Source organism: Hyperolius riggenbachi, chromosome 5 (genome assembly GCF_040937935.1).
Source record: "Hyperolius riggenbachi isolate aHypRig1 chromosome 5, aHypRig1.pri, whole genome shotgun sequence".
Taxonomy (NCBI): Eukaryota; Metazoa; Chordata; class Amphibia; order Anura; family Hyperoliidae; genus Hyperolius; species Hyperolius riggenbachi.
The window spans coordinates 305,527,271-305,554,947 of NC_090650.1; the positions used below are offsets into that span (position 1 = coordinate 305,527,271).

Below are 27,677 nucleotides of genomic sequence, written 5' to 3' on the forward strand. Positions count from 1 at the left end.
TGAGACAAAAAGTTGAAGTTTTTGGAAGGTGCGTGTCCCGTTACATCTGGCGTAGAAGTAACAGCATTTCAGCAAAAGAACATCATACCAACAGTAAAATATGGTGGTGGTAGTGTGATGGTCTGGGGTTGTTTTGCTGCTTCAGGACCTGGAAGGCTTACTGTGATAGAGGAAACCACGATTTCTACTGTCTACCAAAAAATCCTGAAGGAGAATGTCCAGCCATCTGTTTGTCAACTCAAGCTGAAGGGATCTTGGGTGCTGCAGCAGGACAATGACCCAAAACACACCAGCAAATTCACCTCTGAATGGCTGAAGAAAAACAAAATGAAGACTTTGGAGTGGCCTAGTCAAAGTCCTGACCTGAATCCTATTGAGATGTTGTGGCATGACCTTAAAAAGGTGGTTCGTGCTAGAAAACCTTCAAATAAAGCTGAATTACAACAATTCTGCAAAGATGAGTGGGCCAAAATTCCTCCAGAGCGCTGTAAAAGACTCGTTGCAAGTTATCGCAAACGCTTGATTGCAATTATTGCTGCTAAGGGTGGCCCAACCAGTTATTAGGTTCAGGGGGCAATTTCTTTTTCACACAGCTCCATGTAGGTTTTGAGTTTTTTTTCTCACTAAATAATAAAAACCATAATTTAAAACTGCATTTTGTGTTCAAATATGTTATCTTTGACTAATAGTTAACGGTTTTTGATGAGCAGAAACATTTAAGTGTGACAAACATGCAAAAGAATAAGAAATCAGGAAGGGGGCAAATAGTTTTTCACTATAATATAATATATACACACACACACACACACACACACACACACGCACACACAGTATATTTTCAGCTACTGTACCAAAAAGCAGGTGAAAAGTATCGTCTTGGTTGCTGGTGACTTAAAAGGTATTTTATAAATAGGGTGTGAAAATATCACCTAGGCGAAAAGGTGAATTAATTAAGGGTCTATATGTGCTTAAAATGAACAGAATCGCCCAGGAGTATGTTGCTTGGTCAACTGATTTCCCTCCCAAAATTTGCCCTGGAATGTTAGAGACTCAGATACATAATAGTGACTATTTACACAACACTGTGTAAACCTTATATACCATTTATATAAGTGCAGGAACCAAAAGAATATACATGGTGAACAGGAGGATGATAATGCTGTATCACTTAATTTAGTTGGTCCTAACCTGGGACTTACATAAGAGAACAAATGTTCTTCTTTAAAAAAAATTATTATAATTACATTTTCAGACCTTTTAAGATTCTGTAATCTAAACCCATGTGGCCACCTTTGCACCAAAAAGGTGGTGAGGGATCTCCATCCTCGTTGAAATGACTGCTGGTTTCACCCATCATACTTCTCCATAACCTGGCTGAAGCCAATTACTGCACATGCAAAGGAAAGCTTCCTTTTCTGTACAGAAAATATGCCACATAATGTTGTGTGCTTATTCCCATCACACTACAGTGTGTTGTGTGTAAGGAAACTAAAGCCGCCTACAAGGATTGTCACTCACAGGGATTGGGAACGTTTGCAAAGTGCTGTACAGCAGGCTAATGGGCTGGGTGAGTAGAAGAACATTGCCCTCGGCCAGGGCGATAGCCAAGTGGATCGCTTGCTGGGAGGGATTGGGGGGTTGGATTTGTGGGCCATTGCACACAAGCTAGGTTCTCAGCAGCAGCATCCCAAACCAGCTGCCCCAACCAGATTCTGACACTCAAGGGAATAGATTTTTAGGCAAGGCATGAGGAGGACAGTTTTCCAATCAACCCCTTCCTGATGGAATAGCTCAGTGGGCAGATTAGAAAACCAGGCTTGCTGGCTATTGTTCCCTGCTGTCAAACATAGGTCTGCTCCATTTATATTAAATTGTATGCTTGGATGAGTCAAGTTTAAGTTGATGGAGCATTGGGCATAAACATTTCACTGAATAGTGAACTCTTTGAGGGTGCAGACAGCAGTAAAACCAGCAGCTAAGTGGTAAGTTGTAATTGAACAGTTTTGGTTGGAGTTCCAGATTAATATGGTGGTTCACAGTGTTGTATGATACTGTTCTGGGAAAGTGTGAACAGCAATATAATAGTCAGTATCTCAAGAGTGTGCGTGGATTAAGGCTCATAGTACTGTTGGTGATCCGTGTTAAGTGGCTGAATTACTGTTGTCTTTTTTTGCGCACAGGGAAGTCTCTTAGAAGGTACTCAGCTGTGAAGAGCCAGTCTTAAGGCTCCACTGCAGTTTATCCTACTCTATAATGTACACTTATGAAACCACAAACAAAATCTGTTGCCAAATGGTCCGTGTATTGTGGCAAATATCCAGTGCTTACATCCACCTGCCAAGTCTGCATGGGGACATTTGCAGAAGTATGCATTTATATAGGTGACGTTTGGGTACTAAATTCTGGTGGTTGTAGGTTGCCATAAATTTACTGGGTACCCCAAGTCTTCACTTAGTGCTACTCTGACTGCCACGATTCCATTGCATAAACTAATTTAGGCTTATTGAATAAATCAAATTGCAGCATTTATTCATACAGTATGTATACAATACATCCAATAATTTTAAAATGAAAAATGAAGACCCTGTGATAACTATGCGTGGGGTAAAAAAAACAAAAAATAAAATAGATATTTCATGATAGTAATCCTTTAACGCTTTCAGGCAGAAGAAGAATAGTTATTACTATGCATAACACTGTACGTGTATTTATATATTTCAATACGTGTTACTTAATGTCTGAAGCAATTATAAAAAAAGGAGAGGGAAAGCTCTGGGTCCTATAGAGCCTTCCCGTTCCTCCTACGGTGCCTGCGTTCCAGCGCTGGATTCCCCGTCTGCAGTTTCACACCGATGGGTCGGAGACTGCTGACTTACACCACTGTGGGAGGCTTTGGTAATCTTCTGGAGCCCTAGTGCTCCTGATGACGGCTGCTCTGCACTGCGAGTGTGTGAGAATGCACACAGATTGCCAAGGTTTTGCAACTCTGCATGCATTCTTGCGCACTTGCAGTACGGTGCGGCTGTCATGGGAGCACTCAGAAGTGAGCAGTCTCCAACCCATCGGTTGAAGACTAACGGGGGTTTCCAGAGCTGGAACGCAGGGACCGTAGGAGAAAACGGGAAGGCTTTATAGGACCCAGAGCCTTTCCTTTGGCGAGTATCTGTTTTTTCTATTTATAATCATTTCAGACTCTTTTAAAGTGACACTGAAGCAAAAAAAATAAAGATCTAATGAATTGTATGTGTCGTACAGATAAGAAATAGAACATTAGGTCTCCTTAGAATCATTCGTTTCTTCACTACTGTTAAGGAATGTTCTGTTTTCTCATTGTTCTCATTGTTCCCAATGCAGTGCTTCAGGAGCAGTTTCCATTCCGCTGGGCTCAGCAGTCTGAAAACATTGCTGCAGGAAGAAACTTGCGGTGAGGTTCGTTCAGCAGATCGGATCCATAGGTTAACATTGGATCTGTTCCCATCCGTTCCCTTCCAATCCGAAGTTTGTAACAATAGTGTGACCCGGGCCTAACTCTTCCTGTACTGGAAATAGGAGATTCATATCTGTGCTACTAATGTTCTATTTCTTAGCTGTACTACACCCACAATTCATTATCTCATTACTTTATTTTCACCTCAGATTCCCTTTAACAATTCCCAATTCCAGTCAGGACTACAGTATTCTTCGCGGATAAAGAATTACAGCCATAAAACTCCTTCCTGGAAGAAAATAGCAGGGGATAGATGAAAGAAAAAGTCAATAGAATATATTTTAGCTGCAGTGTGTTCCTGCATCTGGATTTCCACCACCATGGTCAATGTGATTGCTCCATAGGGCTATCACCGCTTGAATACCGATGGAATACTGCATTTTCCTGCGACACGATGGACTGCAGGAAGTGTGAAAGGACCCTTATAGTAAGCTGCAGGCAAAAACTGGATAATGAAGATACTGTCTGTAAGACTGTAATAAATGGATAAGTTGGAAGCAGTGATGGATTAAAGGTGAATTGGGACCCTAGGCAATAAATAAAAAAAAAAAAAAAAAAAAAAAAAAAAAAAAAAGTGGGGCCCTACCTTGAAGGCCACCTAGCTTTTTTGGTAAGATTTGTTGGGGCTAGCATAAACCAAGCCCCTAGGCACCTGCCCAAGTTGCCTTGTGGATGATCAGGCTCTGGTTGGAAGTACAATGCAATATTCAACATCAGCAGTCAGTGCTACTATCATGCTTGGAGATATACATCTGGTTTCCACCCCATTCCTTTAGGATTGTAAGCTCGCAAGGGCAGGGCTCTCACCCTTTTGTGTCATGGAATGTTATTAATTGCTTGCACTCTGTTAGACATTTATACATTTTAGTCATGTTAAATTTGCAATTGTAGTTAGCAGTGCTGTATTTTGTATCAGGGTTCATATTTGATGTATATCATTGTCTGTATCATTATGTATCCCTTGTTTGTTTTCTTACATTGTACAGCACCACGGAATATGTTGGCGCAATAATAATAATAATAATAATAATAATATTAATATAGAAGAAGAATATACCTTCTCAAGTAGATCGTTTAATGTACTTGCCACAACACCTTTTCGCCGACTCCTGTCACTGCTGGACACTCGGAAAGGCTGCTGTGGTGGAGCAGGGAGAGGTGGGAACAAGACTTTCCGTGTCAGTGATGCCCCTGCAGTAGTGACCGATCTGAAAAGCAAATGGTTTGAAGTTAACCTTTCACTTTCTCACACACCGTGATTTAAACTGATTTGTCCAGAGTTTTGTTTCGCTTGGCTGCATTTTTTATGTAAATACATTCAAAAAGGACATGCAGTGACATGCTGGTAAACCGGTATACAAGGAGAGGAAGCTCTGCACAGATCCAAATGAATATCAATCAAGTAAGGAAGAGCGTTTTTGCAGTTGAATGGGACTGTACATTTTATCTTTTAGCATTGTGGTGCATTTATTAGCAAAGTCCTTTATTTGGGCAACTGCTGTATACCTTAAAGTAAACCAGAGGTGACCCTAAGGTGAAAAAACTCCTCTTGCAGGAGCACCTCCAACTTACTGCACAGGCGCAGCCATACTCGTTAATGCATGAAGGAACGCATGATCAGCAATGGTGGGGGCCAGAGGGACTTAGGTCATCATCTAGTGTTTCTTCACTATTTTTGCCTTGGGTACACTTTAATATTGGAAGTGCTGGCACTAATGATTAGAGATCAGCTGATTAGCAAATATTCAGTGACTTGAAATCGAGCTAATCCTGCCCAAGAGCTGTTAATTAATTTGCTGGCAATGTTAACATTAAATTTGCATCAGCTGAAAATCATTATTATATCCACCATCTCTGCTAATGATCTGTACACCGTGTGGGAGAGGTGCCTACACGGGGCGTCCCTGTAAACAATGCAATTCACGATTGCGTCCAACCGAAGCCTCCCACCTGAATGCTAATTTATGTAATTCCTGCTAGATTTGGTACAGCAGGCAAAGGGTGTATGACAGTACACCTGATTGGCTGACTGGCGTCTGCTGGCCAGATAGAGGCAGGATATTGCTCTAGGTAGCTGGAAGTTAGCAATTGTGTTTGTTGCAGTTGGCATTCAGTTTAGAGGTGGTGGGGTGAGTTCCTTGGAGGTGAGAGGTCCAGGGCTTGCTCACACTTCCCTCTAGGTGTCGCATGGTGGTTTGGGGGCCCCAGCGAGTGAGAGAGACCTGGGGCCCCTGGGCTGTCATGTGGACCAGTGTTTGTGAATGATCTGTGCACCTAAGACCTTCAGCAGAGCTATTAAAGCATTTACCTCAACTTATTATAGCTACAGCTGCTTATATTAAAAGGGACATTCATTTTATTAACCCAAATACATGTGTAATGCAGATGCCCATGCACTAGAATTGAATTCCAGGAATGTAGAAGTTCATACACACATTATTAAGAACACTTTTACACATGCTTATTCATGCTGTTATGTAATAAGCCAATCACTTACCTCCCAACTTTTTGAGATAAGAAAAAGGGACACTTCAGCCACACCCTTGCCACACACCTAACCACACTCTTAGCACACCCCTAATCACACGTACAATAAAGATTTCATGAGAAAAATAATGTTTTATAATTGAAACCATACTGATCCTTGCCATCCTGGTTAATTTTCCTTTATATTAGCATTTAAATATACAAGAAATATATCAATTTAAAGGCTTAGAGTTGATTAAGCACATTTTCAGTAGAAAAATACATTCATTTACATAGATTTGTACATCAGTCCTTGAAGAGGGACAAAGGAGGAAGAAAGGGGGACAGAGTGATTGGGTTCCCAAAGAGGGACTGTCTCTCTAAAGAGGGACAGTCGAAAGCTATGCAATCATGTGACAGCAGTACCATGCATGACATTTTGTGGAAACAGGTCAGTATGTTCAGTTATATGTTCGCATTAAACACCAGAAGGAGGTGAGCAATTTTGACTAACTGTTGGTGCCAGAGGGGCTGGTTTACAATCGCTCAGATAACCAGTCACATGTTTACATCTATAGGTGTTGATTGATTACAGTTTACCGTGCTAAGCAGCACTGTCAGTATCATGCACTCTTAAGCTATGCCCGCTCCTTAAAGGTATGCGCACTTTTGAAGTGTCGCACAATGGCATTTAGTGCAAACTTGATACTCTACTACAGTGGTTTCAACCAGAGTTACACAGAACCCTAGGGTTCCATGAGAATACCTCAGGGGTTCTGCAGAGTTTTGTCTCTTCTGCGGGACAGATTGGTCCCACTTTCTCCTTCCGTGGGAGAGAACAGTCCCACTCTTCCTCCAATGATGAGACTGCCATTGTGCGGCACTTCAAAGGAGCACATGTAGCGTTAAAGCGCATGCCACATTACAGTAACGTGCGCTCGCTGATTTAACATGTGCTGCTTAGCGCAGTAAACTGTAAGGAATCAACCCCATAGAGAGGAAATAATGCATTTCATTCGTCTCCACTCCTTTTGCCTAGACTAGAAAACTCAGGCTGCCGTGGGCAGAGGCTCACAAAAATCAGAAGACAGGAAATAGGTAGACAGTCTATATTTTTACTGAGGCACATACTGTACATGGTAGGACCAAAACTTGGTGACATCTGCATAAACACAGGGCCCCAGCCTAGCCTGTGTCTGTCAGCAGACTAGGATGGTGGTGGTTTGCGATGTGGTAAAAACAAAACAAGAGATTCACAGTATGACTATTCAGCTGACAAATCCAACTGAGGGCCAATGCACACCAAAAAAGCGTTAGCATAATCGCAAACATTCAGCACTTTTTGAAGTGATTTTTCATGGTGATTCTAGGCATGTGCCTAGTCATTTTCCGTTTATAGCTAGTGCTTTTTTGGGGAGCGTTTTTGTTGTGTAGCTTTGCCCTGGTGTGATCCATCCAATTCGAATACATTAGCCAATCACTTTTTCAAGCACTAGCAATTTTAAAAGAGCTCAGAAGCGCTCTTGGTGTGCACCAGCCCTTACTAAGCTTAAGTCCTTCTTAAAGTGGTCTGAAACTCTGACATAACATTCAATAAAATTGTGTTTTCCTACTCATACAGTTAAATTTGCTTTTGTGCACAAGTAATATTGTCAGTCTACAAATTAAAAGTTTCCAAAGTGTAGTTTATCTTGCCCTGAAAGCTGCCATTGAATTTTATTCCAGCTGCTTTTTATTATATATTAAAATCTTCTAGTGAGCTGTTCTGAATTGTGTGTATGCTTGAAGCACAGAGAACTTCTCAGAGGGTGTTTTCAGTTGTTTACACACAAATGTAGCAACATTGGAAGGTTAACAAAGATACTGTTATCCTCAGTCTGGATGCGGATTGGAAGCTGAATAGCTTTGCATAGCAGGACAAAATGCTGTGGACTCTGAGCACCTCTCACGGGCATGCCTTTAAGATTGCGACCAGTACTGCAAAGTAAAGATGCATACCTTTCGGTAGCTTGTGCTCTCCTCTTTCATTTGATGCCTGAATCGCCATTCTACACCAAATACTTTCTGTTTGATTTCAATTTAAAAATTGCGGCTGCCATCTTGGCTATGTCATAACTTCCGGGTCACTCGTCTTCTCTGTTAGAGAAGTGCATCACTGAATGAAGCAGGAAGAGGAAGTGAAACGCATGGCCATTGCAAGAGGCTCCTCCAGAGGGGTCATAGCACGACTGTTGGAAGTCATCTGGCTTAAAGGCACGCCCATGAGAGGTGCTCGGAGTCCCTTTAACCGTTTAAATTATGTTCTGCTACAAATTTTCTGGGATAGCAGCTTTAAGGGTTCGTTCTCACTTGAGCAGGAATCACGCGATTCCCACTCAAGGCAAACCGCTAGCGGGTTTTAAAAACCACTAGCACATGTAACACTATGGCATTGTTCTCACTGCCGCATTAACTGCAAACGTGTTACATGCAGCGGTTTGCCGGCAATTGCGATTAGCATGCACAGCACCGCTAATCGCAATCGCTCCCAAAAAGCTACAGTGTCCAGTGATTTTTACACATTAATCGCGGAAAAAAATCCCTCCCGCAAAATGCTAGCGGTAATAGCCGATGTTTTGCGGTTTTACGTGTGAACGGAGCCTAAAAGCTGTAAGGAAGCTTTTAGCGCAAAGTAGAAATGCTGACTTTCAGACCACTTTAAATAACGTTAGACCACTTCCTGCTTCAGTACTCATCTAGGGTCTAATGTGAATCCTGTGGGTCATCTGGACATGGAGCATGAGGCAAAAAGAAAAGTAACACTTCATCTCTCTACAAAGCAGGGCTGTGGAGTCGGAGCAATTTTGGGTACCTGGAGTCAGAGTCTGATTTCATAAACTAAGGAGTCTGAGTATTTTTTGGACAAAATCCACAGCCCTGGTAAGTATTAGACTAAGGAGTCGGTGACATTTTGGGTACCTGGAGTCAGAGGTTTCATAAACTGAAGAGTCGGAGTTGGAGCTGGAAGTTTTGTACCAACTCCACAGCCCTGCCACAAAGCACAGTAAGTAAAGAGCTGTATGCTGTATTTTGACTGTACATCTAATGGCTTGCCCAATGTTTAACCTTAAAGGATTATTGTATTTACTAAATTATCCCAATGCTGCAACTCACCCCAATCCCATTATCCTCAGATTGGGGAAGTCACAGTGTGGCCTGGAGTTGCATGCAGGAGTTGGGTTGTGAAAAAAAAAAAAAATGTTTAAAAAAAAACAAAAAACAATTGTGTCAAACCTCACCGCACCTGCCTATGGCTGCAGTGCTTCCCTATTCAATATAGCTGAATGTGGCTGCAAGCCCAATTGCACTAAAATACTGCTAGCTGGATTCCATGTTTTCGTTATAAGCAGACAGCACTGCACTGGCCTGAATGGACACAACAGAGATAACAGAAGAGTCCAACCATTGCAGATGTGGGGGCAGTGCTCATGGTGTGATGTGGTGTGATGTGGTCATGGTGTGATGTGCTCATGGTGTGATGTGGTGTGATGTGCTCATGGTGTGATGTGCTCATGGTGTGATGTGCTCATGGTGTGATGTGCTCATGGTGTGATGTGCTCATGGTGTGATGTGGTGTGATGTGCTCATGGTGTGATGTGCTCATGGTGTGATGTGCTCATGGTGTGATGTGCTCATGGTGTGATGTGCTCATGGTGTGATGTGCTCATGGTGTGATGTGCTCATGGTGTGATGTGCTCATGGCGTGATGTGCTCATGGCGTGATGTGCTCATGGCGTGATGTGCTCATGGCGTGATGTGCTCATGGCGTGATGTGCTCATGGCGTGATGTGCTCATGGCGTGATGTGCTCATGGCGTGATGTGCTCATGGCGTGATGTGCTCATGGCGTGATGTGCTCATGGCGTGATGTGCTCATGGCGTGATGTGCTCATGGCGTGATGTGCTCATGGTGCGATGTGCTCATGGTGTGAACAAGCTCTAAGTGTAGTCTAAGTAAATTGCATTGGGATAAAACAATCCAAACTAAAGCACATTTAATTTTAATCTAAAAATATTCTTAAAGGAGCCACTTAAATGGAACTAGAGAGAAAACAAAGGAAGAGTGCGCTTAGGAAAATATGACACGTGGTGCGCTGGTAAGAGCACAACTATGAAATTACACTAACAAAACATATCTAAAAACCAGACTGCGCTCAAGGCTTAGGAAATGAATGGGTTAAATGGTCACTTATGGCCACAAGGTACAGTGATCCAATGAGTTCTCACTAATCCATTTAGAAGACACGATCCGGGCTATTCTGCTGATCTATTTGTTTCAACAACACCGGAAACAAGCATAGTCAGTTCTATCAGAAACACCTGATCTGCTTATGCTTGTTCAGGGACTATGGCTGAAAGTAGTAGGGGCAGATGATCAACAGGACAGCCAGATAACTGGTATTGCTTAAAGAGACTCTGTAACATTAAAAAGATCCCCTGGGGGGTACTCACCTCGGGTGGGGGAAGCCTACGGATCCTAATGAGGCTTCCCACGCCGTCCTCTGTCCCACGGGGGTCTCGCCGCAGCCCTCCGAACAGCCGGCGACTGTGCCGACTGTCAGTTCAATATTTACCTTTGCTGGCTCCAGCGGGGGCGCTGTGGCGGCTTTCCGTTCCGAACTACACGGAAATACCCGATCTCATTCGGGTCCGCTCTACTGCGCAGGAAACTTGCGCCTGCGCAGTAGAGCAGATCCGACGGCGATCGGGTATTTCCGTGTAGTTCGGAGCCGACAGCCGTCAGAGCGCCTGCGCAGGAGCCAGGAAGGTAAATATTGACGTCACCGCTGCACGGACTCCACGGAGGGCTGCGGCGAGACCCCTGACGGATGGAGGACGGCGTGGGAAGCCTCATTAGGATCCGGAGGCTTCCCCCACCCGAGGTGAGTACCCCCCAGGGGATCTTTTCATGTTACAGATCCTCTTTAAAAGGAAATAAATATGGCAGCCTCCACATAATGCTCACTTTGGGTTCACTTTAATATTCCATTGCATGTCCTCTTCTCATAACCAACATGAAACATGCAAGAGAAAAAAATTGCATAACTGCAGGGAAAGGCTGCCCTCCTGCCACTCAGGGATCTTTCACATCAGACAACGCGTGTAGGAGCCGTTCTCCTGCACGCGTTGATAGCCTGCGGCATGTCGGCGGGTATCTGCAGGGCGACACAATCAGCGGTGGTAGCTATTCATTGAACCTGACGGAAAACGCCGCCTCCCGGGTGAGGAGGATGAAAAACAGCTCCCGGGTGCGTCGTACCGCACAAAAACGCAGCGTCGGGTGTGAAAGGTAAAATAAAAATCTATGGACTTTAATTTTACCTTGGTTAACGCAAATGTTAGCCATTGCGTCAAACCGCTGAAAATCTGCGCAGATGTGAAAGAGCCCTCATAGGATAAGAGAAACCTGTACATTCTACTAGAAGGAATCCACAATGACAGTCGCTGCACACTGTCACAGCAGACCACAGACAGAGGAGAATAAATGAACTGTAAACCTAAAAATGGCCACAAATTGCTAACCAATTGTACCTCTATCCCAACCCAACTCACAGGACCCACCCCTTTCATGTTCCCCATTTCTGCTTGCTTTGGCAATGCCTGTATGTATCTCGGTAATGCCAACAAAGACATTTTTTATTTGAAATAAGCAGTCTTAATGTAATTTCTGATCACCTAGGAAAAAACACCACCTGCTTCAGGGTTAAGAACAATAATAACCCACTAATGAGGATTTTGAACTAGGATTAAACAAACAAAAAAACCCTTTCACAAAGACCCCATGTTATGTTTATGAGGGTCAGTGAGGCTTCTACTTATACCACAGATGAAAAGCACTGGGTCCTGAGGCATTATGCAGTAACCTGAGGACAATATTCCAAATCAGAAAAGTATAATCTGCTTAGTCTACCTCAAAATTTGATTTACCATCTGTCCGTTTTAAACTGCTTGTTCTTTAAAGGGGAACTTCAGCCTAAACAAACATACCGTCATTAAGTTACATTAGTTATGTTAATTAGAATAGATAGGTAATATAATTTTTTACCCACCCTGTTTTAAAAGAACAGGCAAAAGTTTGTGATTCATGGGGGCTGCCATCTTTGTCATGGGGGCAGCCATCTTTTTGGTTACAAGGAGGTGACAAGGAGCAGGAGACAAAGTTCCAACTGTCCTGTGTCCTGATAACACCTCCCAGCTGCACACGCTAGGCTTCAAATGCCAAATTCAAAATGTAAAAAAAAATAAAATTGCACCAAAACAGCAGAACGAGAACAACATCAGAAATCCCATCATGCTTTGCACAGCATCAGGGGAAAAAAGCCCGGGCAGTTTTCTTCTGTGCAGCTAAAAATGAGGCTTGTGTAAGAGAAACAAGGTTCTGATGCTGTGAAACTTAAAGAAACACCAGGCCTTTTCAGTGCTGCTGAGTCGATTTTTAGTCCGGAGGTTCACTTTAATGTATGAGCCATGTAGGGCATGTTAAGGCCTCTTTCCCACAAGGACGTTGCGTTTTAGGGGACGTTATGGTCGCATAACGTGCCCCTAATGCAACGCCTGGTGGTGTTGGAGGAGGACGCCAGAGTGAGCCGCGTTGTGCGGCTGTTGGTGCGCCTTTTTTGTCTCATACCTTGTGGGGACCACGTGATTGGAACACTCAGCATCACGTGGTCCCGCCAGCCAATCAGTGGCTGCTCCAGGAAGAAAACAGCAGAAGTGATGGGAAGTCCGGCTCTTTTCAATGAATCGATTCATTGAAAAGAGCCGGACTTCCTTTCTCTACTGTTCAGAATTGATTCAGAGCAGCAGGACTGAACCTAGTGATGGGAAGTCCGGCTCTTTTCAAAAACAATACTGAGCATGTGCAAACAGAAAGCACAGCATGCTGCACTTGTAAATAACGTGCAACGTTAACGCAACGTGGGCACTGCGAACAGCCCATTGATTTTTCATTACTGCGAGTTGGGCTGCGTTACAGGCTGCACTAACGTGCGCCTGTAACGTCTCACTGTGAAAGCAGCCTAAAGGACAATTTTAAAAAATACCAGTTTCCTGGTAGCCCTGCTGATCTATTTGGCTGCAGTAGTGTCTGAATCACACCAGAAACAAGCATGCAGCTAATCTTGTCAGAAACACCTGATCTGTGTATGCTTGTTCAGGGTCTATGGCTGAAAGCATTAGAGGCATTAGAGGCAGAGTATCAGCAGGACAGCCAAGCAACTGGGATTGCTTAAAATAAATACAGCAGCCACCATATCATTCTCACCTCAGGTTCACTTCAACTATAGGAACCGTTCAGACATGTACAATTACTTTAGAGGTAGCCACACACTATGCAATAAAATGATCCGATTTTACGGCAATTCAATAAAAAAAAAGATCAGATTTCCTGAAAAAAAAAGTTTTGTTTTTTTTATTATTTGAGCAAGGAATTAGATCAATTTTCCATTTTTATTCAATAAAAGTTGATCGGGAATGATAGATTTTTCTGATCAATTTTTATGAAAATATAATGGTGTGTGGTAGATTGTCAATTTATTAATATATGCACCCAAGCATATTTCTCAGTTTCCAATCATTTTTATCATAATTGGGGAAACATTGAACACGTATGTGTGGTACATTGGTCAGATTTTTGAAATGTTACAATCAGTCAGAAAAATTGATTGCTATTTTTGAATTGAACAGACATTTAAAAAATTATATGGTTTGTGTGGCAACCTTAAAGAGACTCTGTAACAACAAAAACCTCCCCTGGGGGGTACTCACCTCTGGTAGCGGAAGCCTCCGGATCCTAATGAGGCTTCCCACGCCGTCCTCTGTCCCACGGGGGGTCTCGCCGCAGCCCTCCGAACAGCCGGCGACTGTGCCGACTGTCAGTTCAATATTTACCTTTGCTGGCTCCAGCGGGGGCGCTGTGGCGACTTTCGGCACGGAAATAGACGGAAATACCCGATCTCCGTCGGGTCCGCTCTACTGCGCAGGCGCCGGAAACTTGCGCCTGCGCAGTAGAGCAGACCCGACGGCGATCGGGTATTTCCGCCTACTTCGGCGCCGAGAGGCATCAGAGCGCCTGCGCAGGAGCCAGGAAGGTAAATATTGCGTCACGGCTGTACGGAGGGCTACAGCGAGACCCCCGAGGGACGCAGGACGGCGTGGGAAGCCTCATTAGGATCCTGAGGCTTCCCCCACCCGAGGTGAGTACCCCCCAGGGGCCGTTTTGTCGTTACAGTTCCTCTTTAAGGCCTCTTTCACAGTGGGACGTTGCGTTTGATGTGACGTTAAAGTCGCACAACGTGCCCCTAACGCAGCACATGTAGGTTATAAAATTAGAGGTTATTTTACATAGCGTTGTGTCTCGGTGCACCGTTTTTGTCACATACTCAAGGAACGAAAACGGCACATGCGATACATTAAAAAAAAAGTGCATGCAGCACTTTCTAAATATTGCTACACGTTACACACAACGCAACGTGTGCACTGTGAATGTCGCACAGGCTTTGTATTGCTGAGAGTTAGTCTGCGTTATAATTTGTTTTATAACGTGCGACTTTAACCACTTAAGGACCGGGCTTGTTTGCACAGATCTGTGCTGCGTGGGCTCTCCAGCCCACAGCAGAGATCAGCAGGCAGCCAGGGTGACCAGACTTCCGCCCCCCCCCCCTTCTTTCCCCACTAGGGGGACATCCTGCTGGGGGGGGGGTTCCTTCCTATGGGCGGAACAGGACGGCGATCCATCCTGTGCCGCCTCTGACAGGCTTCAGCCTATCAGATGCCGGCGATCCCCAGCCAATCAGAGGCCGGGGATTGCTGATCTCCTTTACGGCGCCGTATGATGTAAACAGCGGGGATTTATTCCCCGCGTGTTTACATTTAGCCTGTGAGCGGCGATCGGAGGCTTGCAGGCTGTTCACGGAGACACCCTCCGTGAACGGACATGGAACGGGCGGCCGTTTCCATGGTAACACCACTTCGACCTGCCAACGCCTATCGGCGTCAGGCGGTCGTTAAGTGGTTAACGTCCCACTGTGAAAGAGGCCTAAGGGTTAATTCATGATGTGCACATTGCGTTTTGCATATTACTACATGTAAAGATGCCCACACAATAATATAATATAATATAAGCATCTTTACAGATCATGTTATCTGAATGCACTTTCTACCCTTTTTTTCTGGACAGTGTGTGCAAAACACATGCATTCCATACCAACTGACCATGCTATTAAACGCACCCTTTAGGCCTGTTACACACCTGCAATGCGTGCAGGAGCCGTTCTCCTGCACGCGTTTTACTAGCCTGCGGCTGTCATCGGGAAACTGTGGTGCGACGCTGAGTGGCGGTGGTAGTATCAATTAACCTGACGGGGAAACGCCGATTCCCGACGATAAAATGCGCCGGGATGCGTGAAAGGTAAAATGAAAGTCTATGGACTTTCCTTTTACCTTGGTTAACGCAAAGTATAGACTTTACGTTAAAACGTTGAAAAAGGGCTCTGGTGTGAAAGAGTGTGAGTTATGACTAGATTGCACTGCAAGAGTTATGCAGTGCCTGTAGGGTGAATTTATCCCTGGAGTATACCGTAGTCTCGAGCTTGATATTGTCATTTCAGCTTAACCCAGCCAATCAACTGCCTCATACCTGTATTCACCTAGAATCAGTTATTCGATTAATCTAAAGCTTCATACACACGCTAGATTAAAATCACTGGAAACTAATGACAAATGACCAATGAATGACAGGTCGTTAATCGTGCACAAATACAAAGTGAACAATTGCAAAGAATGAGGGGGCTAAGTGTCAAGGTGGGGGCACATCTGGATATTTATAACAGAGGGTGGGGGTTCTAAATCTGAAGGGGAAGGGGGGGTTTGAAATGATTATTGGGGCCCATCAGGGTAACGGGGGTGGGGGATTTCATAATGGAGGGCACATCTGATGGTCCTGAGGGACATAACTTAATACTGGGGGCACATATGGCTATAATGGGGCGGGGCACTAATCCTGGGGGCACATATGGCTATAATGGGGAACACTGATCCTGGGGACACATCTAGCTATAAGGAGGGGTGCTTTATTGGGGTACGCATCTGTATATATATATATATATATATATATATATATATATATATATATATATATATATATATATATATATATATATATATATATATATATATATATATATATATATATATATATATATATATATATATATATCAAATGCGGGGACACATCTGGCTATAATGGAGGCTGATATTGGCGGCACATCTGGCTATGGGGGGGGGGGTATGAATATTGGGCACACATCTGGCTAGCTATCCTTGGGGGGACATAATACTGATGGCATGTCTTTTGCCTCCTGTAGCACTTTCTATTTTTTACTAGAATTGAAGATTTTTGGTCCAGTGAGATACGGGGGAGTTGAGATGAACCTCCTCCACTGCACTGACACAGCAGCCTGAAGGAGTTCCACTCTGAACTCAGAAGTCCTCAGGCTCCTGTGTACAGTACACAAGACAATCAGTATAGGATAATTATAACAGCTGTGACTAGCAGCTCCAAGCTCATAAATAATGTTTTTGCAGCTTTAGCTTTTGAAGCTTTTACTAGTTGCAGAATTTTCACACAAACCTGCTGGCTGTGGCAGTACAAACCAGACAAAACCAGCACTATAGAATATGTGGCTGTGCACAGCAGACTACTTCTTCACCCGTAAGCATCATTTCACTAGAGGCGGTTTATCAGATGAGCATGTAACCACCTGAGCTTGGAATGATCTCAGCTAAACTAGACAACATAGGCTGGGAACACACTTATCAGAATCGTGTGCGTTTTGCTGAAAACCACAAAATCGTGAAAGAGCGGAAAATCGCGTGCAGAAATCACAATTGCAGAACACACAGAAAACGCAAAAGCAATTTTGCAAATTTTAGCAGAAGTGCAATTCACCATTGACTTTCATTAGATGTGTGGCAAATGCATTTTTGCACATTTGCATGCGAATTTGAATTAGTGACTCATTTTATTTCAGTGACAAGAGATTACTGGCAACACTATCATTTACTTAGTTGACAATACTGATTAAGGGCCAGTGCACACCAAAAACCGCTAGAAGTTTTTGAAGCATATTTTCAGAGCGATTCTAGGCATGTTTAGAGAGGTTTTCTAAACATGCTTAGCATTTTTTGGAGCATTTTTGTGTAGCAAATTTCATAGGTTGTTACACACTTAAACAGGAATCGTTCGATTTCCGCTAATCGCTAAAGCGCTAGCGTTTCTTTAACCACTTCGGGACCACAGTCTTTTCGCCCCTTAAGGACCAGAGCCTTTTTCTCCATTCAGACCACTGCAGCTTTCACGGTTTATTGCTCGGTCATACAACCTACCACCTAAATGAATTTTACCTCCTTTTCTTGTCACTAATACAGCTTTCTTTTGATGCTATTTGATTGCTGCTGCGAGTTTTACTTTTTATTATATTCATCAAAAAAGACATGAATTTTGTCAAAAAAATGACTTTTTTAACTTTCTGTGCTGACATTTTTCAAATAAAGTAAAATTTCCTATACATTTGAGCGCGAAAGTTATTCTGCTACATGTCTTTGATAAAAAAAAAAACATTCAGTGTATATTTATTGGATTGGGTAAAAGTTATAGCGTTTACAAACTATGGTGCCAAAAGTGAATTTTCCCATTTTTAAGCATCTCTGACTTTTCTGCGCACCTGTCATGTTTCATGAGGGGCTAAAATTCCAGGATAGTACAAATACCCCCCAAATGACCCCATTTTGGAAAGAAGACATCCCAAAGTATTCAGTGAGAGGCATGGTGAGTTCATAGAAGATTTTATTTTTTGTCACAAGTTAGCGGAAAATGACAGTTTGTGACAAAAAAAAAAAAAAAAAAAAGTTTCCATTTCTTCTAACTTGCGACAAAAAAAAATGAAATCTGCCACGGACTCACTATGCTCCTCTCTGAATACCTTGAAGTGTCTACTTTCCAGAATGGGGTCATTTGTGGGGTGTGTTTACTGTCCTGGCATTTGGGGGGTGCCTAATTGTAAGCACCCCTGTAAAGCCTAAAGATGCTCATTGGACTTTGGGCCCCTTAGCGCAGTTAGGCCGCAAAAAAGTGCCACACATGTGGTATTGCCGTACTCAGGAAAAGTAGTATAATGTGTTTTGGGGTGTATTTTTACACATACACATGCTGGGTGGGAGAAATATCTCCGTAAATGACAATTTTTTTATTTTTTTTACACACAATTGTCTATTTATAGAGATATTTCTCCCACTCAGCATGGGTATGTGGAAAAATACACCCCAAAACACATTATACTACTTCTCCTGAGTACGGCGATACCACATGTGTGGCACTTTTTTGCACCCTAACTGCGCTAAGGGGCCCAAAGTCCAATGAGTACCTTTAGGATTTCACAGGTCATTTTGAGAAATTTCGTTTCAAGACTACTCCTCACGGTTTAGGGCCCCTAAAATGCCAGGACAGTATAGGAACCCCACAAATTACCCCATTTTAGAAAGAAGACACCCCAAGGTATTCCGTTAGATGTATGGTGAGTTCATAGAAGATTTTTTTTTTTTGTCACAAGTTAGCGGAAATTGATTGTAATTGTTTTTTTTCACAAAGTGTCATTTTCCGCTAACTTGTGACAAAAAATAAAATCTTCTATGAACTCGCCATTCTCCTAACGGAATACCTTGGGGTGTCTTCTTTCTAAAATGGAGTCATTTGTGGGGTTCCTATACTGCCCTGGCATTTTAGGGGCCCTAAACCGTGAGGAGTAGTCTTGAAACCAAATGTGGCAAAATGACCTGTGAAATCCTAAAGGTACTCATTGGACTTTGGGCCCCTTAGCGCACTTAGGGTGCAAAAAAGTGCCACACATGTGGTACCGCCGTACTCAGGAGAAGTAGTATAATGTGTTTTGGGGTGTATTTTTACACATACCCATGCTGGGTGGGAGAAATATCTCTGTAAATGACAATTATTTGATTTTTTTTACACACAATTGTCCATTTACAGAGAGATTTCTCCCACCCAGCATGGGTATGTATAAAAATACACCCCAAAACACATTATACTACTTCTTCTGAGTACGGCGATACCACATGTGTGACACTTTTTTGCAACCTAGGTGCGCTAAGGGGCCTAACGTCCTATTCACAGGTCATTTTGAGGCATTTGGATTCTAGACTACTCCTCACGGTTTAGGGCCCCTAAAATGCCAGGGCAGTATAGGAACCCCACAAGTGACCCCATTTTAGAAAGAAGACACCCCAAGGTATTCTGTTAGGAGTATGGTGAGTTCATAGAAGATTTTTTTTTTGTCACAAGTTAGCGGAAAATGACACTTTGTGAAAAAAAAAACAATACATATCAATTTCCGCTAACTTGTGACAAAAAATAAAATCTTCTATGAACTCATCATACACCTAAAAGAATACCTTGGGGTGTCTTCTTTCTAAAATGGGGTCACTTGTGGGGTTCCTATACTGCCCTGGCATTTTAGGGGCCCTAAACCGTGAGGAGTAGTCTTGAACCCAAATGTCTCAAAATGACCTGTGAAATCCTAAAGGTACTCATTGGACTTTGGGCCCCTTAGCACAGTTAGGCTGCAAAAAAGTGTCACACATGTGGTATCGCCGTACTCAGAAGAAGTAGTATAATGTGTTTTGTGGTGTATTTTTACATATAACCATGCTGGGTGGGAGAAATATCTCTGTAAATGACACATTTTTGATTTTTTTTACACACAATTGTCCATTTACAGAGAGATTTCTCCCACCCAGCATGGGTATGTGTAAAAATACACCACAAAACACATTATACTACTTCTCCTGAGTATGGCGATACCACATGTGTGACACTTTTTTGCAGCCTAGGTGCGCTAAGGGGCCCAACGTCCTATTCACAGGTCATTTTGAGGCATTTGTTTTCTAGACTACTCCTCACGGTTTAGGGCCCCTAAAATGCCAGGGCAGTATAGGAACCCCACAAGTGACCCCATTTTAGAAAGAAGACACCCCAAGGTATTCCGTTAGGGGTATGGTGAGTTCATAGAAGATTTTATTTTTTCTCACAAGTTAGTGAAAAATGACACTTTGTGAAAAAAACAATAACAATCCAATTTCCGCTAACTTTTGACAAAAAATAAAATATTCTATGAACTCATCATACACCTAACAGAATACCTTGGGGTGTCTTCTTTCTAAAATGGGGTCACTTGTGGGGTTCCTATACTGCCCTGGCATTTTACGGGCCCAAAACTGTGAGTAGTCTGGAAACCAAATTTCTCAAAATGACTGTTCAGGGGTATAAGCATCTGCAAATTTTGATGACAGGTGGTCTATGAGGGGGCAAATTTTGTGGAATCGGTCATAAGCAGGGTGGCCTCTTAGATGACAGGATGTATTGGGCCTGATCTGATGGATAGGAGTGCTAGGGGGGTGACAGGAGGTGATTGATGGGTGTCTCAGGGGGCGGTTAGAGGGGAAAATAGATGCAATCAATGCACTGGGGAGGTGATCGGAAGGGGGTCTGAGGGGGATCTGAGGGTTTGGCCGAGTGATCAGGAGCCCACACGGGGCAAATTAGGGCCTGATCTGATGGGTAGGTGTGCTAGGGGGTGACAGGAGGTGATTGATGGGTGTCTCAAGGTGTGATTAGAGGGGGGAAATAGATGCAAGCAATGCACTGGCGAGGTGATCAGGGCTGGGGTCTGAGGGCGTTCTGAGGTGTGGGCGGGTGATTGGGTGCCCGCAAGGGGCAGATTAGGGTCTAATCTGATGGGTAACAGTGACAGGTGGTGATAGGGGGTGATTGATGGGTAATTAGTGGGTGTTTAGAGGAGAGAATAGATGTAAACAATGGATTTGGGAGGTGATCTGATGTCGGATCTGCGGGCGATCTATTGGTGTGGGTGGGTGATCAGATTGCCCGCAAGGGGCAGGTTAGGGGCTGATTGATGGGTGGCAGTGACAGGGGGTGATTGATGGGTGGCAGTGACAGGGGGTGATTGATGGGTGATTGACAGGTAATCAGTGGGTTATTACAGGGGAGAACAGATGTAAATATTGCACGGGCGAATTGATAAGGGGGGGGTCTGAGGGCAATCTGAGCGTGTGGGCAGGTGATTGGGTGCCCGCAAGGGGCAGATTAGGGTCTAATCTGATGGGTAACAGTGACAGGTGGTGATAGGGGGTGATTGATGGGTAATTAGTGGGTGTTTAGAGGAGAGAATAGATGTAAACAATGGATTTGGGAGGTGATCTGATGTCGGATCTGCGGGCGATCTATTGGTGTGGGTGGGTGATCAGATTGCCCGCAAGGGGCAGGTTAGGGGCTGATTGATGGGTGGCAGTGACAGGGGGTGATTGATGGGTGGCAGTGACAGGGGGTGATTGATGGGTGATTGACAGGTAATCAGTGGGTTATTACAGGGGAGAACAGATGTAAATATTGCACGGGCGAATTGATAAGGGGGGGGTCTGAGGGCAATCTGAGCGTGTGGGCAGGTGATTGGGTGCCCGCAAGGGGCAGATTAGGGTCTAATCTGATGGGTAACAGTGACAGGTGGTGATAGGGGGTGATTGATGGGTAATTAGTGGGTGTTTAGAGGAGAGAATAGATGTAAACAATGGATTTGGGAGGTGATCTGATGTCGGATCTGCGGGCGATCTATTGGTGTGGGGGGGTGATCAGATTGCCCGCAAGGGGCAGATCAGGGGCTGATTGATGGGTGGCAGTGACAGGGGGTGATTGACGGGTGATTGACAGGTGATTGACAGGTGATTGACAGGTGATCAGGGGGGATAGATGCATACAGTACACGGGGGGGGGGGGGGTCTGGGGGGGGTCTGGGGAGAATCTGAGGGGTGGGGGGGTGATCAGGAGGGAGTAGGGGGCAGATTAGGGACTTAAAAAAAAAATAGCGTTGACAGATAGTGACAGGGAGTGATTGATGGGTGATTAGGAGGGTGACTGGGTGCAAACAGTGGTCTGGGGGGTGGGCAGGGGGGGGTCTGAGGGGTGCTGTGGGCGATCAGGGGGCAGGGGGGGGGGAAATCAGTGTGCTTGGGTGCAGACTAGGGTGGCTGCAGCCTGCCCTGGTGGTCCCTCGGACACTGGGACCACCAGGGCAGGAGGCAGCCAGTATAATAGGCTTTGTATACATTACAAAGCCTATTATACACTGTTGCAGCGGCGATCCGGATGCCAGTAACCCGCCGGCGCTTCCGAACGGCCGGCGGGTTACGGCGAACGGGGGGCGGAGCCAGTCCCCGGCGGCTGATCGCGTCACGAATGACGCGATCGCCGCATAGCCACTCCCGCAGCCGCCCCCCGCCGATGGGCGTATTGCGGTCGTTTGGGCCCAGACTTTGCCGCCGCCCATCGGCTGGGGGCGGTCGTTATGTGGTTAAAAACGTTAGTGCTATTTTAGTCTATGGCAGTGATAATCGCCATCGTTCCGTGATTATCGGTAATCGCAAACGGGTTACATGCAGTATTTTTCTGGCTATTTTGAAGCGATCGCCACTAGCATATATAGAAACGCTAATCGCGATCGCTCCAAAATCTCAAATTTGTACAGTGATTTTTCCACGTTAAATCGCGGAAAAATCACCCACGTCAAATGCAAATCGCTAGTGGTTAGCGATTTTAGGTGTGAACGTGGCCTAAAGCTGTTACTGAACAGCTTCTGTAACAAAAACGCTTGGAAAACTGCTCTGATCTAGAGTTTTTCAGAGCGGTTTTCCACTTTCCTATACTTTAACATTGAGGCAGAAACGCCTCAGAAATCTAAAAAATGCTGGGTACTTATCCGTTAGCCGGGCGCATCCGGCAGGTGGCGACAAAACTCCACCAGAGTTACATCTTTCCCTACTATCCATGTCGGCCTGGAGGGGGAATAGTAATTAGCGCCACCTGCCAGATGCGCCCGGCTAACGGATAATGCTGCGTACACACTGGCGACTATGGTCGTTTGAAACAGCTAATTAACGATCGTTCCGCCGACAATCGGGGGAAAAAAAAAAACATACTTTACCCAACGATCATTAACAGGAACGACAAAAGAACGACATCGGGAAGATGGAAATATCCAACCTGACGGATCGTATCTACCGACAATCGTTTCAAAACTATAGTGTGTACAGACATCGGCCGAGAAAGATCGTTACAAGGGCCAATACGCCTGCGTTGAATTCTGCCCAGCTTCCGTACTTCCTTTGTAGCGCGGCCGTAAAGATTGTTACATTGCTCATTTCAATTAAACTTTGTTTTCAAGTTAACAATCATATATTTGTATCTATTGTAACTCCATGTTGGTGGGTTTTTTTTTTATTTTATATAAATATGTACGCAACATTTCCTTCTGATCGTTTTTTTCTGCGAGAACGATCGTTAAAATGTGTATGATGATCGCTGCATCCCATCGTTGCATTCCTATCGTTCGTCTTTCAATTATCGTTCCTAGCGAACGATCGTTATCGCAAGTGTGTACGTAGCATAAGTACCAAATGCTGCAGCCCCCGAATTTGCATTTGTGGAAAAAAAAAAAAAATAATAACCGCTCTGGTGTGCACCAGTCCATTGAAATACATTACCCAAGCACTTTTCAAACCGCTAGCGTTTTTAAAAATGCTCCAGAACCACTCTGGTGTGCACCAGCCCTTTGTAATCAACTGTCAAATATTTAGCACCTCTCAAATCTAATATGTCCATGTGAAATTAAAGTTCAGCCCCTGCCAATTCTTGTCCCGGTACAGGCAGGAATTTCAATTTAGTAATTTTCTGACTATCTCTGCCCAGCCATATGTGATGAAAAAAAAAATTGAAACAAACTTGTAAATGATGGTTTGGTTAGAACTGGAGTGTGAGGAACATATTAATTAACTAGTAGTTCTATCAGATTTGCTCCCTGCAAACACTTTTGCATCCTCCCAGGGGCGTATCTGGGTAGTATAGCGCCTATGGCAAACAATGAAACTGCGCCCCCCACCCTTCAGTCAGAGCCCCCCTTCTCCTCTAAGAACAGCATCTTTTCTCGTGTACATGTGTTATGGTTGCTTGTGTGTTTTGGCTCAGGATATTGCTTAGGTTACTTTTTTGGAAATATCTCGTTCTTCACTCTCTGTCCTCTGTTATAACACTAAGCAAAGTGCACCCTACATGCATAATTTAAGTAGCCATGTTCCCCAGATAACAGCATTAATCTGATCTGAGGTCTGAATGACAGGGAGGCATGGAGGAAGCCTGGCTGGTGCAGCACAGTGGCAGGCATGGCGCCCCTCTAGATACGCCATGCCTGCACCCCTCTAGATACGCCTCTGCATCCTCCTGATTCAGTAATACTCAATAGATATACAGGTGGTAAAAAAACGGCATGTTGTATCCAACAAGTATAGATGTCAACTTTGTAGCAATTTGTATGCAAATTGAAATTGAACCAGTTAAGCTTAGGTTTGTTTAGTCCATCAGTTTCAGCAAGATTTGCAACACAGGGGATGATTCACAAAGCTTTGTCACTTGTTTTCACCTTATCCAAGTTACATTTTTAAAGGGAACCTAAACTGAGAGGGATATGGATGTTTCCTTTTAAACAATACCAGTTGCCTGGCAGTCAGGCTGATCTCTTTAGCTGCATTAGAGGCTGAATCACACACCTGAAACAAACATGCAGCTAATCCAGTCTGACTTCAGTCAGAGCACCTGATCTGCATGCTTGTTGAGGGGCTGTGGCTAAAAGTATTAAGCCCCATCTACACGATATGATTCTTTGTACGATTCGATTAAGATTCTATTTACAATCTGATTAAATCCGACATGTCCGATCGGGATTCGATTCAATCCACTTCGATTTGCCATTGTTTTGCAATGGCAAATTGAATTGAATCGAATCCCGATCGGACATGTCGGATTTAATCAGATTGTAAATAGAATCGTAATCGAATCGTTCAAAGAATCGTATCGTGTAGATTAGAGACACAGGCTCAGCAGGAGAGTCGGGCAACTGGTATTATCTTAAAAGGAAAAATACATGTCCTTCTCAGTTTAGGATCCCGAAGAGCAAAAATATATATATAAAAATTGCGGTAAAAGTAATATTGAAATGAAGTTAATCAGGAACAACTTACTTTGAGGGATAATCACAATTTGCTTGTAAATGTGCTGAAAAGGTTGTTTTTATTAATTAGGTGAAACATTTATGATAAGTTTTGTGAATCCACTCCAATGGGCTCTATTCCCAATCAGACATGCGGTAAAGGATAGTTTACTAACTAAATTATCGGCAGCGGTAATTTCCGCATTTTCTCCACATTCACCTAAGTTTTTTTTGCATGTTATCCGCATGCAGAAAAAAATTGCGGTAACACATGTAAACAGGCGGTAAACATGCGGAAAAAAATTTACAATAAAAAAATATCCCCGAAAAAGATTTTAAGTCCAGCAAACAGCGCTCAAGCCTCCATTTAAGTCAATGGAAACCGAAATATCACCTGGTACTTGTAGGCGATATAAAATCAGTAGATATGTCAGAAATTGTGTGCCTTTTTTCATTGTGAATTTGGATCTTTTGCAGAAATTAGCGACTTTTGTGGTAATTTTGTTTGTTCACATCTAAAATTGAAATCGCTGACGGCCACATTTTGCGATTTTGAGAGTGATTTTTTTTCTCCCTCCCGGTTCTTACCTGCGCCCTACAATTTTGTGTAAAGCGCTTTTGCAGAGCGATTTCTTTTTTCACTTCCTGACGCAAGTCTTTTTCCGCATGCAGAAAATGTTGTGAATGTCAAGATGGCCTTATTTTGGTCGAAAATTACCGCAAGTGCATTTCCGCATGCAGAAAAGGATTGTGATTAGAGCCAATTGTCAGAAAAAAATGGCAACTCATTGCGGTCTTTGATAACAAGCTGAGAACACTTGTGTACATCACTTTAACATACCAAAGAGCCAATCACAAACGCTGGCAAATGAAATATAGTTGCCTGGCAACGGCCCCACCTCTCTCTGGTTGTTACAAGCAGGTCTGATGGACAAATGAGTGTTTGGCACAAACATGTTTTGATGTGATGTAAATTAGTGCTGAGGTAAAGTAAACCTCCATCTCAGATGAATGGCTGTAATAAGAAACTGGCAAAGGAAACGAATTACAAAGAAGAGTCTCGGTAGGAGTTAGTGTTAGTACATATGTCATTGTGAATAGCTTGCTCTTATGGTTATCTCACCTAATGAAGGTCCTCGGTGATAAGACACTTGCATACTCCATGGCACTATTCATCCTTCTGTGTGTGTGTGTTGTTGAGCTTGCTAATAGAAGAGGAAGGAGTTACCTTTCCCCTACTTCCAGAGCTGGAGCTGGAGGATCTCCTCCCCCCGCCCATTACACACACTGGGCTCCGCCTGCTCAACAGCTGATTCACCCTCAGCTGCATCCACCTCTTCCCTGAGCACAAGGCAGTGACACGTTCATTCACAGCAGAAGACAACCGAGGTGCATCTAGCAGACAGTTTACATTACTGTCATGCTGGATACACATCATGCAATTTCTGTGACAGGAAGTTACATCGTGTGTCCTAACTGCTCCTGATTGATAATGGCATCAATTTTTTCATGATAACTTTAGAACTGGAGCAGATCAGACAAGAAGGAAATATTTGTCCGATTCTGGTCAATCCGGCTATGTTGTATCAGAGTGTCATATCCTCCTCTTATTGTGATCCCTTTCCGTATTTTGGTTGATTATTGTTCAATAAAAATTTATTGTAAAAAAAAAAAAGTCATATCCTCAGTTTTGCCTCCTGTACACAAGCTTGATTCTTAGCCAAGACACTCTTTATTTCGTCGGAACACCGGCCTTCTTGGCCAAGTATAATGTTGCGTGTGTGCTCTCACAAAAGTGAGTACACCTCTCATATGTTTGTAAATGTATTATTTTGGATCAGTGTCATATCTTCAGTGTTGTCCTATGAAAAGCTACAACAATATACAAGCATGTGAGAGGTGTTTGTGAGGTACTGTATTATTAACTATTATTTTTTTTTTATTTATCACCAACATCATCCACAGCACTGTACAGAATATATATTGTCTTATCACTGACCGTCTCTCGAAGGAGCTCACAATCTAGTCCCTGCCATACAGGGCCGGGCCGAGGCATAGGCTGGAGAGGCTCCAGCCTCAGGGCGCAGAGTAAGAGGGGGCGCAGAATTCATTCAGCTGTCATTCCTAATTGTGTTTGAAGCAGAAAGAAATAAGAAAAGGGGATACATGGCAGTGACTGCAAGCCAGATAACTAGATATTAAGGTGTTGGGGAGGTTGTGGGCCCTCTTAGTCTAATAGCAATCAGTGTGTGACGGCTGGGGTGGCAGGGATGGAGGGGCGCACTTTGGTGTCTCAGCCTTGGGTGCTGGAGGACCTTGTCCCGGCTCTGCTGCCATAAAGTCCTACAGGCATGTATGTATCAGTGTATGTATTGTAGTCTAGAGCCAATTTAGGGGAAGCCAATTAACTTATCTGTATGTTATTTGGGATGTGGGAGGAAACCAGAGAGACTGGAGGAAACCCACACCGACACAGGGAGAACATTCAAACACCTTGCAGATGTTGACCTGGCTGGGATTCAAACCAGGAACCCAGCAGTGCAAGGCAAGAGCACTAGCAGC

At 43.8% G+C, this 27,677-nt stretch overlaps 1 protein-coding gene across 1 annotated transcript in view; it reads right to left on the reverse strand.

Annotated features, from left to right (window-relative positions):
- CIDEA (cell death inducing DFFA like effector a) overlaps nt 1–26,402 on the reverse strand; it is a 61,173-nt gene extending 34,771 nt beyond the window's left edge. The window contains 2 exon segments of the mRNA XM_068237143.1: nt 4,545–4,695; nt 26,239–26,402. Of these exon segments, the coding sequence (XP_068093244.1) occupies nt 4,545–4,695; nt 26,239–26,291 (204 nt within the window). The 5' untranslated portion in view covers nt 26,292–26,402.
- Nucleotides 26,403–27,677: the final 1,275 nt, after the last annotated feature.